The 17129-nt window shown below is 44.9% G+C and overlaps 1 protein-coding gene across 2 annotated transcripts; it reads right to left on the reverse strand.

The window, feature by feature from the left end:
* Positions 1 to 852: 852 nt before the first annotated feature.
* Positions 853 to 16888, reverse strand: LOC129709452 (ras-like protein family member 10B). Of its 2 annotated transcripts, XM_055655859.1 has the most exons (4): positions 16386 to 16888; positions 5287 to 5411; positions 3946 to 4071; positions 853 to 1239 (listed from the first exon to the last, which is right to left on the reverse strand). In XM_055655859.1, the coding sequence occupies exons 1-4, from the start codon at positions 16821 to 16823 to the stop codon at positions 969 to 971; spliced, it is 960 nt and encodes a 319-aa protein (XP_055511834.1). In that variant the 5' UTR covers positions 16824 to 16888; the 3' UTR covers positions 853 to 968. The 2 variants fall into 2 exon arrangements, with proteins under 2 accessions (XP_055511834.1, XP_055511835.1); XM_055655860.1 differs by lacking the exon at positions 3946 to 4071.
* Positions 16889 to 17129: the final 241 nt, after the last annotated feature.

Below are 17129 nucleotides of genomic sequence, written 5' to 3' on the forward strand. Positions count from 1 at the left end.
CATTATGGGGGAGGGAGAGGTCATGACTGTCTGAGCTGTGAATCACTGAACACACTGAATGTCTACTGAACTGTGGGTTTGGTGTTTTGTGTGGTTTTATGGTGGTTTCACCCTGCATGAAATGGTATGAAGCTGCATTTGAATTTGGTTACCTTGCACCCTGCTTGAAGTGGAATGAAACTGCCCTTGAATTTGGTGGCCTTGCACCCTGCTTGAAATGGTAGGAACATGGATTTGAAATAGGTGGCCTTGCACCCTGCTTGAAATGGAATTTCAAGGAATAGTCATGAGTCAACTGCCAGCCCACCAGCCGTGAGTGAGCTGCCAGCAGATCAGGTTTGAGGGACTGAGCTGCCACCCCAAAGAACCCATACCAGCACTGCAGAAAGCCCCCCCACTGGCCACCAATATTGTAATTGGTGGAGAGGTGGAATATTGTGTTGGGGGACCAGCCCTCCCGTGTGAACATGGGACCCAACGGGTCCCACATAGTCTAGTTGTATATATTTCCATCAGGTGTCCCCTCAACCTCCAACGTTCCTGAGAAAATAACCCAAGTTTGGCCTACCTCTCCTTGTGGCTAATAGCCTCTAACACAGCATTCTAGTAAACCTCTTCTGCATCTTCTCTAAAGCCACAACAAAATTCCTGTAATAAGATTTACTGTTCTTTAAATGATTTAACATTAAATCCGTGAGCTCTCTGATATCTATGTTTTGTTCACTGGTTTAAAATCCTTTGTTCCTACATTAATTAGGATCTAATTTTCCCTTTAATTTGCTCAGAATTTTTACTAATATCATTTTCTATCCAATCAATGTGAACCCAACAAATGTGGCAGCGAGTAAAGGCTGAATTTTAAGAAAAATATTTTATTCTACAATTTTCTATTTTTGCCTTGTAATTAACTCATTTTAGGAAAACTAAAAAAAAGACCATGCTGATTTAATGCATGAAACTGGACAGTGTCACATCACGTTGCATCTGTTTCTCTGCAGTGCCCCTTGGATGCGGATAGAGGGGTGGCCTTGTTTGTAGCGTGGATCCACGCTGCAGTTCAGGAGTTCTTTAAACAGGAGTAAAAGGTGCCAGTTGTAGCGGGCAGAACACTCGATGTAGCCACATCGCCACATCCTCTTCACCAGGTCACTGGTACTCCGGCGCGGGGTGAACCGATGCTTCTGGAGGTCTCTCTTGTTTCCAACCACGATGATCGGCGCTTGCCTTGTGTTTGGCCTCCTGTCAAATCACCAGAAACGAGTAAATCCAATAGACACAAAAGGCTGGGGTAACTCAGCGGATCAGGCAGCATCTCTGGTGAAAAATAATTAGGTGACGTTTCGGGTCGAGACCCTTCTCCAGACTCCCTAAGGCAATACGAGTGAAAAGATGAAGTATGAAGGTAAGCTAGCCAATATAAAAGAGCATAGCAAGTGTTTCTTCAGTTATATAAAGAGTAAGAGGGAGGCAAGAGTGGACGTTGGCCCGCAGATGGAATATAGCGTATCAAAGTGTAGAGTCATGCGTTTTGGTAGTAGGAATAAAGGCATATTTTCATAATGGGGAGAGAATCCAGAAATCGGAGGTGCAAAGGGAGTTGGGATTTCTGGTGCAGGATTTCCAAAACGTTAATCTGCAAGTTGAATCGGTATAAAAGAAAGTAAACTCAGTGCTAGCATTTATTTCAAGAGATCTTGTGTACAAAAATAGTGATGTAATGCTGAAATTCTATAAGTAAGGGCCACATTTGTAATAATGTGAGGAATTTTGGGCAACATATCTGAGGAAGGGTGTGCTGGCTGGAGAGGGTCCAGAGGAGGGTTACAAGAATGATCCCAGGAGTGAGTAGGTTAAGGCTTGGATAGAGTGGATGTGGAGAGGATGTTTCCACTAGCGGGAGAGTCTAGGACTAGAGGTCCTAGCCTCAGAATTAATGGACGTTCTTTTAGGAAGGAGATGAGGAGGAATTTCTTTAGTCAGAGGGTGGTGAATCTGTGGAATTCTTTGCCACAGAAGGCTGTGGAGGCCAAGTCAGTGGATAAATTTCAGGCAGATAGATTCTTGATTCCTACGGTTGTCGGAGGTTATGGGGAGAAGGAAGGATAATGGGGTTAGGAGGGAGAGATAGATCAGCCATGATTGAATTGCATGGAATTGATGGGCCGAATGGTCTAATTCTGCTCCTGTCACTTATGACCGTATGACCTAACTCTTCTCTGCCAGCACACAAGTTAATATTCCTCTATTTCCTGCATATCCACGGGTTTATCCAAACGTGTCTTAAATGCCACAATTGTAACTGCCTCCTCCACCACGCTAATACTGCCGTGCGTTACAACCGGTTTCACTGGATATAAATAGATGTGAAATCTGACAGTTCTAATCACAACAAACGTAAAGTAATATATTCATAAATAAGAGTAAGATCTTCCATTTCCTCCCACACTCCAAAGACGTACAGGTATGTAGGTTAATTGACTTGGTAAATGTAAAAATTGGCCCTAGTGTGTGTAGGAGAGTGTTAATATGCGGGGGATCGCTGGTCGGCACGGACCCGGTGGGCCGAAGGGCCTGTTTCCCGCTGTATCTCTAAACTAAACTAATACTACCTTCTTCCCATTATAAAGCCATTAATTAAGAATGAGAGGCAACGTATTTACACAAAGACTGGTGGGTATAAGGACTGATCTGCTGGAGGAGGTAGTTGAGGCTGGTACTATCATAATATTTAAGAGACATTTGAACAGGTACCTGGATAGGATATGTTAGGTGGATTATGGGCCAAGTGTATGCAGATGGGACTAGTGTAGATGGGGCATGATGGACATCATGGGAAAATTGGGCCACAGGGCTCGTTTCCACACTGTATGGCCCTATGACTCTAATGTGACTACATACCATCATTTGCAATATTCTAATAGTTTACAGGCAAAGATTTGCATTCAATCAATGTTGTTTTGTTGGAAAATGAAATCAGCAGCATTTTAGCTCAACTGGTAGAGCCACTGCCTCACATCACCAGGTTCGATCCTGACCTTGAATGCTGTCTCTGTGGAGTTTGCGCGCTCACCTCATGACTGCGCGGGTTTGCTCCGGGTGCTCCTGTTTCCTCCCACATCCCAAAGACTTGTGGGTTTTGTAGGTCAATTGGCCTCTGCGAATTGCCCCTAGTGTGTAGGTGAGTGGTAGAATGTGCGGGGGAATTGATGATAATATGGAGAGAATATGGGGGTGCCTCTCACATGTGGGCTCAGTAGACTATTTCTGTACACTCGCTAATCGGGGATTGGGGGTCTGGCAATACTCTGCTGGACTGTTTGTAAGATAAGTTTGTAAGTGTTAGCACTTTGCACATGTGACACTGAATGCACCATTGACCATATGATGAAGCTGGATTAGGTTAGGACATTTAGATTGCCCCCAGTGTGCAGGGAGCGCATGCAAACAGGTATAACATAGAACTAGTGTGCATGGGTGATCGATGGTCGGCACGGACTCGGTGGGCCGAAGGGCCTGTTTCCATACTGTATCTTTCAACCAATCAATCAATGAGGCAGGACCATGTGTGAACAGTGAGTCTCCCATCCTCATTCATGATAAACTCAACGAGCTGCCAATCTTGTGTCTGCATTATTCTGCCCGTTGATCTGCTCGATTGGATTGTGTGAAGGGCTGGGTTAAGTGGCAGCTGTAAATGAACCCTAGTGTGTAGGTGAGTGGTAGAATCTAACCAGAATGGTGAGAATAAAATGAGGTTGGTGCAGGATCAGGGTAAAAGGGGTGTTGGTTTAATTGTCCACCAGGTCTCTGCATGCTGCAATGCCTGTTTTGGTGGTGTAGCACCCTTATGATGCAGGAGGCTCCCACAGAACACAGAGGTGGTCGGGCAATGAGAGTGATGTTGGGTCATGAGCCTGCTGCAGCCTGGGGCCTACCTGGGCCTACCAGGAATGGGGGTCTTCCAGCACGTGGACCGGACTTGGACTTTGGACTCTTTCTTCGCAAACGACACCAAAACATGGTGACTGTTCATTTGTGGGTTGTGCCAAGAAACTTCTCGATGCTGTGCATCTGTGATAACAATAAAGAACCAATGACCTTCCCACCATGAAGGAGAAAGTCTCTCAAGGGCCAGGATCTTTACTCCATTGCATCCCCTTGTGGTCAGAGGCAGAACAGCTGGAATAGGATACTGAGGTAATTGGACAGACAGGTCTATAATGTGTGCTTCCCATCAACCAAACTGCTCAAACCAGTTTGTATCTTATTGTATAGTTGATATGACAAGTATATTTCAAGCAATAATATGACTAAGCCGTGGTGAATGCACCGGCTACGTTATTGTTGATTCATCATATAAATTGCAACATCGGCAGAAAGATAAAAGGGAGATGTGTGGGGCAGGTTTCTGGGGACTTGGAATGTGCAGCTGGGAGTGGTGGTGGAGGCAGATATAATAGTGGCATCTAAGAGGGTTTTAAATAGGCTGGAAATGGAGGGATATGGATCATATGCAGGCAGAGGAGATTAGTTTACCTTGACATCATGTTCAGCGCGGACATTGTGGGCCAAAGGGCCTGTTCCTGCGTTGTTGTTATTTTTATGTTTATAATATTCTTCTTTCAAATGTTGTTATCATTGTTCTTTATCTCTCCACATCACTATCTATATCTCTCGTTTCCCTTATCCCTAAGTCTTAGTCTGAAGAAGGGTCTCGACCCAAAACGTCACCCATTCCTTCTCTCCAGAGATGCTGCCCGTCCTGCTGGGTTACTCCAGCTTTTTGTGTCTATCTTTTGTTATTTTTCTATGTTCTAAATTCAAGAGGGATATATTTGTTGGTAATTACATTGTTGAAGGAGTGTTGGGCCTTTCTGAATGGAACAGCTTTAAACACTTCTGATCAATTAATAGCCAAACTACCATGAGTTTGAATTTCCCCACACTGTTCTTATCATGACCAATTTTCAATATTTAATTACTGGATTAAATTCTGCAAATCACCTGCACTTTGCTAATCTGTCACTTGCCAGTCTTTGTCCTGCCCCCTCGCTCTCTTTTCCAGCTTTCTCCCTCCTGCTACAACCAGTCTGAAGAAGGACACAAAGTGCCGGAGTAACTCAGTGGACCAGGCAGCATCTGTGGAGCAGAGGGATAGGCAACCTCTGGTTCTCGATTTCCCCTACTCTGGGCAAGAGATTCTGTACTAGATTGTGTCTGATTAATGTCTGGAGATGTTGCAGCAATTGCAGAAGGTGTGGTGGGGGATACAGTAAAGACACTTACCTGACTTCTGCAATCTGCTGCCGTATCATTTTCACATAATCAAAACTATCCAGGCAGCAGATGTCGTACACAAGGATGTACGCGTTTGCATTCCTAATCCCCCTGCACCTCGAGTCAGTCCACTCCTCCAAAACAAGAACAGAAAGAATGTGTCACCTTTACATAGGAGCAGAAACAGCGACACCGTAAGACCACACCAAATGTGCAGGAAGGAACTACAGATGCTGATTTACACCAAAGATAGAATAGTGAACAGTTTTCACTATTTTACTGTTCTTTTACAAACCATGTTCTCGGGGTATCTAAATCTAAATTTGATTAGTTATTTATGTTATGACATCGGATGGAAGCTGCATACCAAATCTTGTTGCGCTTATGTGCAATGACAATAAAATATATTATTATTATTAAAATGGTGGAGTAAGCCCTCCTCGTGGCAAATGCTTTAATTTAAAAGTAAATTATACACCTACTTATTCACACCCATTTCCGGGTTGTGCAATTGTAACTAATGAGAGTACAATATTAGTATTTGTACAATATGAGAGTACATTCTTAATTAATATGGGTGACAGGGGATATGGGGTGAATGTGTAGGAAATAACTGCAGATGCTGGTTTAAATCGAAGGTTGACACAAAATGCTGGAGTACTTCAGCATTTTGTATCAATATTTCTAAAAGACCATAAGACATAGGAGCAGAAATAGGCCATTCAGCCCATCGATGCTGCTCCGCCATTCAATCATATCTCATCCATGGGTGAGCTCCTTCACTGACTTGCTCTATTTTTGATTTATTCTGCCTAAAGGATTTTAATTTACTTTAGAGATACAGCATGGAAACAGGCCCTTCAGCCCACCGAGTCCATGCCGACCATCAATTGCCTGTTCACATTAGTTCTAAGTTATCCCACCTTCTCATCCACCTCCTACACACTAGGGGTAATTTTACAGAGGCCAAATTAACCTACAAACCCGCAGATTTGGGAGGAAACCGGAGCACCTGGAGAAAACCCAGGTGGTCACGGAGAACGTGCAAACTCCACACTGACAGCACCTGAGGTCTAGATCGAACCCGGATCTCTGGCGCTGTGAGGCAGCAGCTCTACCAGCTGCGCCATTGTGCCCCGCAGGTTGGCCACACATTTAATAAAGAAAAGACAAAAGGTTTGAATTTTATTGATATATCATGTGACCAATAGCATGGCTAAGACCATGTTAAACATACCAAGAAAAAAACACACACACCCACAAAGCACCTGGAGAAAAGGGATGGGTGGCATTTCAGGGTTTGGGACCCATCTTCAGGCTCCCAACTCGAAATGTCACCTATCCACGTTCTCCAGAGATGCTGCCCGACCAACTGTTACTCCAGCACTTTCTGTCTCTGTTTGTAAACCAGCATCATGCCGGGTGACCTGGCCAGGTTGAGTGAGTGGGCAGATGCGTGGCAGATGCAGTATAATATAGATAAATGTGAGGTTATCCACTTTGGTGGCAAAAAGAAGGAGGCAAGGGGGCAGATTATTATCTCAATGGAGTTAGGTTAGGCAAAAGGGGGGGGGGGAGGTGCAGCGAGACTTGGGCGTCCTTGTACACCAGTCACTGAAAGTTGACTTACAGGTACAGCAGGCAGCGAAGAAAGCTAATGGAATGTTGGCCTTCATACAAGAGGATTTCAGTGTAGGAGTAAAGAGGTTCTTCTGGTGTGTTGTGTACAGTTTTGGTCTCCTAATTTCAGAGGCAGCCGCTGCTGAGCCTTCTTGATGACCGCTGTCGTGTTGTCCGCTGGAGTTAGGTTGGGCAAAGGGGAGGTGCAGCGAGACCTGGGCGTCCTTGTACACCAGTCACTGAAAGTTGACTTACAGGTACAGCAGGCAGTGAAGAAAGCTAATGGAATGTTGGCCTTCATACAAGAGGATTTCAGTGTAGGAGTAAAGAGGTTCTTCTGCAGTTGTAAAGGGCTCAGGTGAGACCACATCTGGAGTGTTGTATACAGTTTTGGTCTCCTAATTTGAGGAAGGACATCCTTGTGATTGAGGCAGAGCAGCGTAGGTTCACAAGGTTGATCCCTGGGATGGCGGGACTGTCATATGAGGATAGATTGAAAAGACTAGGCTTGTATTCACAATTTCTATGTTTCTATTTTCAGTTCCATTGTAAATGCAACGTGTCAGTTTAGCTCAAGATTCCTGTGCCAAGATTCTTTGTGCCTAGGTTAGTTTTTGCTCAAAACTCCAACATCTGCAGTTCCTTGGTTTTCTTTTAGTGGCATCTGCTGGCAACTCTCTTTTGCGTTGAGCTGCTCGTTCGTTCTCTCGCCGGCAGAAAGCAGGCGAGTCATGCTGCATTAGATGTGATGGGTACCCAATCCCTGCCGCGCTGCCTCTCTCTCTCTCTCTCTCTGTGGCTCAGTCTCGACAGCACATTCTCCCTCGGTGACTAGTGGAGAATGAGATTACTTCTGTAAAACGCTGCGGCGACGTGACCGAGATCGCTGGACCGCATGAAATGCAGGAACTTTGTTCCGACCTCAAGTGCACACGTTGTAAAAACAATCCGGTTGTGGCCGGGGGGGGGGGGGGGGGGGGGGGGTGATCCGAACATTTGTGGCTAGGTTTAGGAAGCGCTCCCTCCTTCCGCAATGCGGGCGGTGATCAAGGAGGGTCACGTTCCTTCTGCATTTGCAGTGGTTTCCACGAATCGACATGACTGACAGAAGGGAAAACATTGGGGGTGGACAACAGTCTTTCAGAGTGGGACAACCGTCTTTCGGTCCATTGAACACGAGTGCCAGAAATCAGAGAACTCAAAATGAGCACTAGTTAGGGAAGTTACTGGAATTAAGCAATGTCTTTTCTTAAGTTGGTCTCCACAGCTTCTTCTGTTACTTCTGTGGCAAATAATCCTTCTCTGGGGATATATAGTTGCCAGGTTCGTTAGGAATGAGTTTAGAGTTATTCCTGGAGCTTAAGTTAAGATTCTGTAAAATTGATCTCAGGAATCAGTCATGTACCAATGTACCATCTTAGATACATTAATTTATGTAAAATTTCTCCTTCACAGTTCCAGGTCCCTCAAAATCAAGAAAGACTTCCTATTGTTCTTTCTCAGATCCAGTGTTGACATCACCTTGAGCACAATTGAAGTAATTGAATGATACAGTGTGGAAACAGGCCCTTCAGCCCATCAAGTCCATGCTGACTATTGATCCCCCGTCCACATTGGTTCTATGTTATCCCACTTTCGTATCCACTCCATACACACTAGGGACAATTTACAATTTACTTACAAACCCGCACGCCTTTGGGATGTAGGAGGAAACTGGAGCACCCAGAGGAAACCCACGTGATTATAGGTAGTACGTGCAAACTCCACACAGACAGCACCCGAGGTCAGGATCAAACCAGTGTTTCCGACGCTGTGAGGCAGCAGCTCTTCCAGCTGCACCACTGTGTCATCATCTTCCACAATTTTGCACACTTTTGTCTGACTTTGTGAATGTCTCCCAAAATAACCTTGCCTCACAGTCTATTCCTTCACCCAAATCTATAATGAAAGACATTTGGACAGGGATATGGACCAAACGTGGGCAGGTGGGACAAGCGTAGATGACGCTGCTTGGCACATGGGGCATAAGTGAACGTCCCTGGGCGAGATGGGTAAGTGAATGTCCATGGACAAAGTCTGTGTGGATTTTCCCCTCATGGTGTCCACGATGGAGCTCTCCCGTGATCTCCAGGTCGGAGCTCCCCCATTGTCTCTGCTTCAGAGGCCTCCGTGATCCCGCCTGGTCTCCGTGTTGAACAGTAAAGGGCCTGTCCAACGAGCATGCGACCTGCATGCGGCGAGCGCGACCAAACCGGAAGCGGGGGCCGCGCGGAGGTCGAGTGAGTGACGTGAAGTTCGAGCGAAGTCCGTGGGAAGTTTGCACGTGACGTACATGTCGAGACGCTGCACACGCCCGTCGAGATGGTGCGTACGGCATCGAGGCGGCTGCGGGCCGGTAGGCCGTTGCCGCGCGGATTTTTGAGCATGGTCAGTTTTTCGGAGCCCCGCGCGATGTCGGGACTGGCTCCGCACAACTCCATACAGATCCGGCGATCGAAGTGGGACCGGCCCTGCGAGGCCGTACGGCTCAAGTGCCACATTAGGTCACGCTTGCCGCATGGAGTCACATGCTCGTGGGACAGGCCCTTTAATTTACCAACGCACAGTAGCACTTCCACTTCTGACTTACGTAACGCCCGACGTATGCAAGGGTCTGCGGGACATGACCCTCACTTAAATCGGGGAGCCTCGGTAATCAAATAGCCCCTTAACCAAAAACTACATGAGAAACTGAGCCAGCGTTAACTTTACAAAGGTATTGCAGAATGAAATTCAACACTCTCTGAGGCAGAGTGTTGGAGGGACATAAAATAAATCCAAAATGCCCAACTCTGCTCTGAAATTTCACAGTTTGTTGTAATTGCAATCATTAATTGCACAGATTTTCATCTAAACAAGAGCGATACAGATAGCTGATCCTTTTATACCTGATTTTAATCACTCGGTACAGTTTAAACTGAAAGCGCTCATATATCATATCTGAGAGCTATCCCTTGAGATCTGAGAGGTAATTGGTTTGACCTTTGATGTGACCTTTTCCTTGGCAACGGTTGAATACATACAAATTTTCAGGAGCTTAATCTCCGAGAATCAGGAAGGGGGTTTGGCTGACACGTGTCCTGTACAAATAATACTAGATATGAATGAATAGAATCTCCAGTGAGGATAATCATCGGGCAAAGGTAACTTCTGTAAGCAAATGTGTTCAAGAAGGAACTGCAGATGCTGGAAGATCGAAGGTACACAAAATTGCTGGAGAAACTCAGGTTTAAGGCGAGATTGTGCAGATTTAATAGGAACCTGAGCGGCAAATTTTTCGCACAGAGGGTGGTGAGTATCTGAAACAAACTGCCAGGCAGTTGAGGCAGGTAAAACAACAACATTTAAAAGATATTTGGACAGGTACGTGGATAGGAAAAGTATAAAGGGACATGGATCAAACAAAGACAGATGGGACAAGTATAGATGGGACATCTTGGTCGGCATGGGCAAGTTGGGCAGATGGGCCAGTTTCCTGGTTGTTCACCCTATCTATCCCCCTCATGATTTCATACACCTCTATAAGATCATCTCTCAGCCATCTGTGCGCTTCAAGGAATGCAGTCCTAATTTGCCCAACCTCTCCCGATAGCTCAGGCTCTGGAGTCCTGTAAACACCCTCGTATATATTCTCTGCACTCTTCTCAGCTTAATGGCATCTTTCCAACAACTCAAACTGAATACAAATCTCTAACCTCGGCCTCACCCACACTTTATGTAACTAATATAACATTCCAACTTTATAAGTACATAAGTCATAGGAGCACTATTAGGCTATTTGGCCCATCAAATCTACTCTGCCATTTAATCATGGCAGGTCAATTTTCCCCTCTCAACCCCATTCTCCTGCCTTCTCCCCATAACTCCTGCCACCCTTACTAATCAAGAATCCGTCAATCGCCACCTTAAAAATACACAATAACTTGGCCTCCACAGCCGTCTATGGCGATGAATTCCACGGATTCACTCCCGCTGATTAAAGAAATTCCTCCTCATCTCCTTTCTAAAGGTACGCCCTTTTATTCTGAGGCTGTGCCCTCTCGTCCTAGAATCTCCCACTAGTGGAAACATCCTCTCCACGTCCACTCTATCCAGGCTTTTCACTATTCAGTAAGTTTTAATGAAGTCCCCCTTCATGCTTCTAATACAGGCCCAGTGCTGTCAAACGCTCATCTTACATTTATACTTCTACATAAATATACCCTGACAGATCAAGGCCAGGGTCTTGGACAAATGCAAAGCCCAATAAGCTGCATCAAATCCTTTGGAAACCCATTACACTTCAGGGGAAAGGTTAATAACTCAGCATCTTATATTTATGACAATCATAAGACCTGGAGGAATGAAACAGTTACTGAGCTCCAGAGGTACAGGGAGGTTTAGCATCACTTTAGTACAAAGGCATTGAAATAATTCCTTCATTAAATCCATTAATTTACTACATGGTTATAATAGGAATAAAGATAGGGAGAGGAGCAGCTATGAACACCTGCTTACAAAAATTGTCCCTTTTATAATATTGTCCACATTTATTGCACAAATCAGAATCAATATTTGGCTCCATAAAAACATATGGGAAGATGTCATGGATGAATCCTAACATAGTACGTGGGGCAGCAGTAAAATATAGACAGATAATGTCACTTTTAAAATTACAACCAACACCAATGGAATAGGTCATCTTACCAGCAGTGATGTCTATGTGATACTGGGTATATTACCATGAGAGGGTGAAATTGGAGTGTGCCACTAAAGTATGCAGTGCAATGTCCATGTGATCAACGCAGTGCTGGGATCAATTACACAAAAAGAATCGCCACATTACTGCGAATTGTTCATAATGGACCGACCTTCCCATATTCAACTCACACTTACCATGACTTCATTATATTTTCCCTACTGTAGATTTTAAGCTTTGCTAATCAGAACGGGGGGGAAATAACACCCTCAAGCATTTAGTGCAGAAAATACTCCAACTGCAATAAACTCAGTCAGGTGTTAAATTAGTTTTGCAACAGTGAAGGGTTATTTAACATCCCAGTGCAAAGCATGAACTGAATGCATTGAACATTGATGATGTTTGTAATGGCCATTGAAGATCTTACACAGAATCGTAGAGTCATAGAGCTGTCCAGAATGGTAACAGGCCCTTCAGCCCACATTGCCCATGCCAACCAAATTGACATAATGCACTAGTATTATTTGCCTGCATTTAGCCCTTACCCCTTTAAACCCTTTCAATTGGCTACACTAACATGGTTTACAAATAGATTTATCTGCTACAACTGCTTTTCATATCCATATCAATATATGCATCCAATGTCTTTTAAAAGTTGTAATTGTAATTGTCTATAGCTTCCTCTGCCAGCTCATTATCATACAGTCATACAGTCTACCCTTCGAATAAAAAGTTGCTCCTGAGGCCCTCTCACCCTGAGACTATGTCCTCTAGTTTTAGAATCCTCTACCCTGGGAAAATACGGTGAGTGTTCACTTTATCAATGCCCTTTATGATCTTGTAAACCTCAATGGGCGTGTTTATCACCAAGGTTTCCTGCATCCCCGGTCTCTGTGAAGAGCAGTTGGGTACACAAGGTACATTATCGGATTACAATTCACAAAATACATTTTCACGGTTTACCATTCTATAAAAGCGGATAAGATATTTCAAAATAGGAGCATGGTGATTAATTATTCTTTTTGCAAAATTGTCTCGTAACTTTCTTGCTTTTTAACTTTGTTTCTTACTGTAAAGAGGTATTGCAAGTTTAAAAAAAATTAAGATACCTCTAATCTCAAACCACTGCTCAATTGTGTAGGAAGGAACTGCAGATGCTGGTTTATACTGAAGATGGACACAAAGTGCTGGAGTAACTCAGGGGGCCAGGCAGCATCGTTTTTTTTCCGCTAGCCTCAAAACGCAAAATTCCATTCAATAATGGCTGAATAATCCCAACTCCAGTATCCCGTACCTGTCTATAAATACCCCCTGACCCTTGCCACAAGGGCCCAACATCTAATCCTTCTTAAATATAGCTGGAGAAAAAGAATAGGTGACGTTTCGGGTCAGGACCTCTCTTCAGAAGCATATAGAAATATATAAAATTCTTAAAGGGTTGGACAGGCTAGATGCAGGAAAAATGATTCCGATGTTGGGGAATCCAGGACCAGGGGTCACAGTTTAAGAATGCAGGGTAGGCCATTTAGGACTGAGATGAGGAAAATCTTTTTCACCCAAAGAGTTGTGAATCTGTGGAATTCTCTGCCACAGATTCACTGGATGTTTTAAAGAGAGAGTTAGATTTAGCTCTTGGGGCTAAAGGAATCAAGGGATATGAAGAGAAAGCAGGAACGGGGTACTGATTTTAGATGATCAGCCATGATCATATTGAATGGTGGTGCTGGCCCAAAGGGTTGAATGGCCTACTCCTGCACCTATTTTCAATGTTTCTATGTTTCAGACTGAAAGTAGAGGTGGAAGTGGGAGGTGGAGAGAATAAAATGGAGGTGACAGTGTATGGCCTTCTCAATATTGCAATGCAAAATCCTACTCTTCTGTCAGAATACTCCATTGCATCAGACCTGTTTTCTGTTTATTCATTACCACAGGAGCAAGTGGCTGTACGGCTGAAAGCTGGAAATATACACGAGCATAAAGGTAGCACGGGAAATGGTCATAAACAAATACTGTCACCATCTTTATTTGCACAAAGCCTAAGAATGAATAAGTAGAATTGAATGTAAGCAGGGCCACTCTGTACACAACAGGCATTCTGCAATTTCAGCTGAACCATTAATGCATTTACCTGCACCGTCACACTAATAAAGTTGCAGAGATAAGGAGTTGGCTATTAGCTGTGTGATGAGCAATTCAACATTAGTGATGATACATTCCAATTGGCTGCACTGATATGGCTTCTAGGTAAGTTTATTTGCAAATGATCGTGTTTTTCAAATAACTTGGTGTAACATTTCTTAGACTGTGAAGAGACTTTACTCAATTAGGAGGCAGAGGTGTGCCTGTTTGTGGCCATAATCCATAGAATTACAAACAAGCAACTCTGCACTGCGCAGTAACAGGCCATTCAGTCCAACTGGTTATGGCTTACACCCATACCCTCCACGAGCCTTCCCCTATTCTTTATCCAACACTATTGTCATCAGTTTAGTTTAGTTTAGTTTAGAAACACAGCGTGGAAACAGGCCCATTGCCCCACCGAGTTCACGCCGACCAGCGATCACCGTGCACCAGTTCTATTCTACGCACAAGGGACAATTTACAGAAGGCAACTAAACTACAAACCTGCACGTCTTTGGGATGTGGGAGGAAACCAGAGCACCCAGAGAAAACCCACGCGGTCACAGGGAGAACGTACAAACTCCACACATCAGGACAGAACCCAGGTCTCTGGCGCTGTAAGGCAACAACTCTACTGCTGCGCCACTGTGCTGCCCTGTACAAAACAAATACAAATACACAGACTTTTGTTCCTTTCTCCAAACATGCAGGTTTGTGGGATAATTGTCCTCTGTAAATTGCCCCCAGTGTGTAGGGATTTGACGAGAAAGTGGGATAACTTAGAACGGATGATCGTGGACTCGTTGGGCTGAAGGGCCAGTTTCCATTCTGTATCTCTGAACAAAATTAAATACAAGATTTCCTAGAATCCTACCATTCACGATGTATGTCTTTGCCTCATTACTACTCCCAAAGTGCATCACCTCACATCTGTAGTTATCAGTTTTAACTTTCACTGTAAACATCTTCTGAAACTATTTTTTTATAAGCTTAAATCTTCAGTTAACTCTTTATCAGATAAATAAGCGGCCCCATAGCGGAAGCATCCACTTTGCGGGGCTGGAAACTGGCAGTCTCCTGAGCTCATTCTGCTACCACCATCATCTGTTGCAACAAGTGATGGCTGCCACTGATTGTCGCCGGAAGCTTGCGTCTTTTTCAGGACTGACGATGACAGCGATGTCAATAATTGAAACATGGCAGATGGACACGTAAGAAGAAGATAAATAAGCAGTGATGTATTACACAGTGGCGAAGTGGTAGAGTTGCTGCCTTACAGCGCCAGAGACCCGGGTTCAATCCTGACAACGGGCGCTTTGCACGTTCTCCCTGTGGCCGTGTGGGTTTGCTCCGGGTGCTCCGGTTTCCTCCAACACTCCAAAGATGTACACGTTTGTAGGTTAATTGGCTTTGGTAAAATTGTAAATTGTCCCTTAATAGACCTAGTGTATTGCTGGTCAGCGAGGACTTTGTGGACCATGGGGCCTGCTTCCATGTTGTATCTCTAAAGTCTACAGCCTATTCAGTGGTGAATACAGAATTTGCCTGCATCATTCAAGCTGAGGTAGATTACAAGTTAAAATGACATATTTTAACTATCTATCTGCCAATAAATGTCCATATTCAGTATGTTTGAACTGTTTAATCATCACATCTTTATACCGAGTACGCTCCACATTTGATGTTTCCTTGCGGCAAGTGTATAAAATGATGAAGGGAATAGATAGGGTGAATGTACAGAGTCTTTTTTCCAGAGTCTGAGAATCACAAACCAGAGGACATAGAATAGATTTAAGGTGAGAGGGGAAAGATTTAATAGGAAACTGAAGGGAAACCTTTTTCACAGAGGGTGGTGGGTGGATGGAACGAGCTGCCAGGGGAGGTAGTTGCGGCAGGTATTTTAACAGCGTTTTGACAGGCACATGGACAGGAAAGGATTTAGGGGTCACGAGCAAAATGTGGGCTTTGATGGAACATCTTGGTCGGCATGGACAAGTTGGGCTGAAGGGCCGGTTTCCGAGCTGCATGACCCTTTGACTCAGTAAAACATAGATGTGTAATGAGGGTGAGAAGTTTAAATTTAGGTTTAAATGCGGTGCTGGCTCGAAGGGCCGAATGGCCTCCTCCTGCATCTATTTTCTATGTTTATGAATCCTAAAATGAATAAAGCTAATTTTACAGAGGTGTATAAAATCACGAAGAAAATAGATAGAACGAGTGCATATAGTATGTTTTCACAGAGATGGGGAAATCAAGAACCAGAGGACATCGGTTTAAGTTGAGAGGAGAAAGATTGATTAGTAAACTGAGAGGCAACTTTTTCCACACACAATGTACTAGGTTTATCAATGTTAGGATTAATATAACGTGTACCTAGTACAGTGAAGTCAAGTGCTTTGTTTTGCATGCTATCCGCTCAGATCACATAATACTACACATAAATACAATGAAGTCAAACTCCAGTACAATAGGGCGAAGATACAGAGTGTAGAATATAGTTCTCAGCATTGTAGTGCATCAATTCCAGGGGCAGCGATCAGTTTGCAAGAATACCTGACCACAGTTAGAAAATGAATTGTGTTGAACGAGTGTGATTATGTTGAGGGGTGGAGAAGCCACAGTGGGTGGGGGTCGGCTGCACGTTCCTTACCTGGGCGCCGGTGGTCGGGAACGTTGGGATGTGCGGGACGTCCACGATTTTCAAGTCGTAAATGTCGCCGTCCAGCATGACCGAGGCTCTGTGGACCTGCCTGCCCCTGGTCGGGCTGTAGATTGGGCTGAAATCGTTGTAGAGAAACTGGCGGATGATGGCTGTTTTACCCACCCCGGGGCAACCGAGTAGGGCAATGGTAAAGGTGCCGCTCATTGCTTGCAGCAGCCAGCAGCCAGCCTCCTGTGCCGGATCAGACCGAGGACTGCACTCTCCCCTCTCTCCGAGCCGAGTCTCCCCCCCCCCGAGATGCGATGTCTCACAATCCCCGTCGATCCACAAAGTGCTGAAAGTCTCTTGGTCCGGGGAGGGGATGGAGTCTGGCACTCCCTGAGCGAAACACAAAGTGCTGGAGTAACTCAGCGGGCCAGGCAGCATCTCTGGAGAACATGGATAGGCGACGTTTGTGGTTGGGACCCGTCTTCAGACTGGTGGAGTCAGGGTAGCTAAACCTGGGAAAGCTGGGAAAGAGGAGTGGGGCAAAGCCTGGCAAGCGATAGGTGGATACAAACGAGGGGGGGGGGGGGGGGGGGGGTACAGCGGCAGATGGGTGAACTAAATGACAGATGCTGGAGGTGAAAAGGAGACAAAAGGAGAGGACGAGTGAAATGCAAAGCCGGAGGGAGGGAGGGATACTGGTGGAAAAGGATGCAAGGGAGTGCCGGGGGGGGGGGGGGGGGGGGG

Source organism: Leucoraja erinacea, chromosome 25, assembly GCF_028641065.1.
Source record: "Leucoraja erinacea ecotype New England chromosome 25, Leri_hhj_1, whole genome shotgun sequence".
Lineage (NCBI taxonomy): Eukaryota > Metazoa > Chordata > Chondrichthyes > Rajiformes > Rajidae > Leucoraja > Leucoraja erinaceus.

Bases quoted from the DNA above. Each gene is read 5' to 3' on its own strand.
- LOC129709452 (XM_055655859.1), bottom strand. From the start codon at position 16,823: ATGCTGCCTGGCCCGCTGAGTTACTCCAGCACTTTGTGTTTCGCTCAG. The intron at 5,412-16,385 runs GTAAGGAACGTG...CTTGTTTTGGAG, and splicing joins TCCCGACCACCGGCGCCCAG to GAGTGGACTGACTCGAGGTG. The intron at 4,072-5,286 runs GTAAGTGTCTTT...TTGTTATCACAG, and splicing joins CAGCAGATTGCAGAAGTCAG to ATGCACAGCATCGAGAAGTT.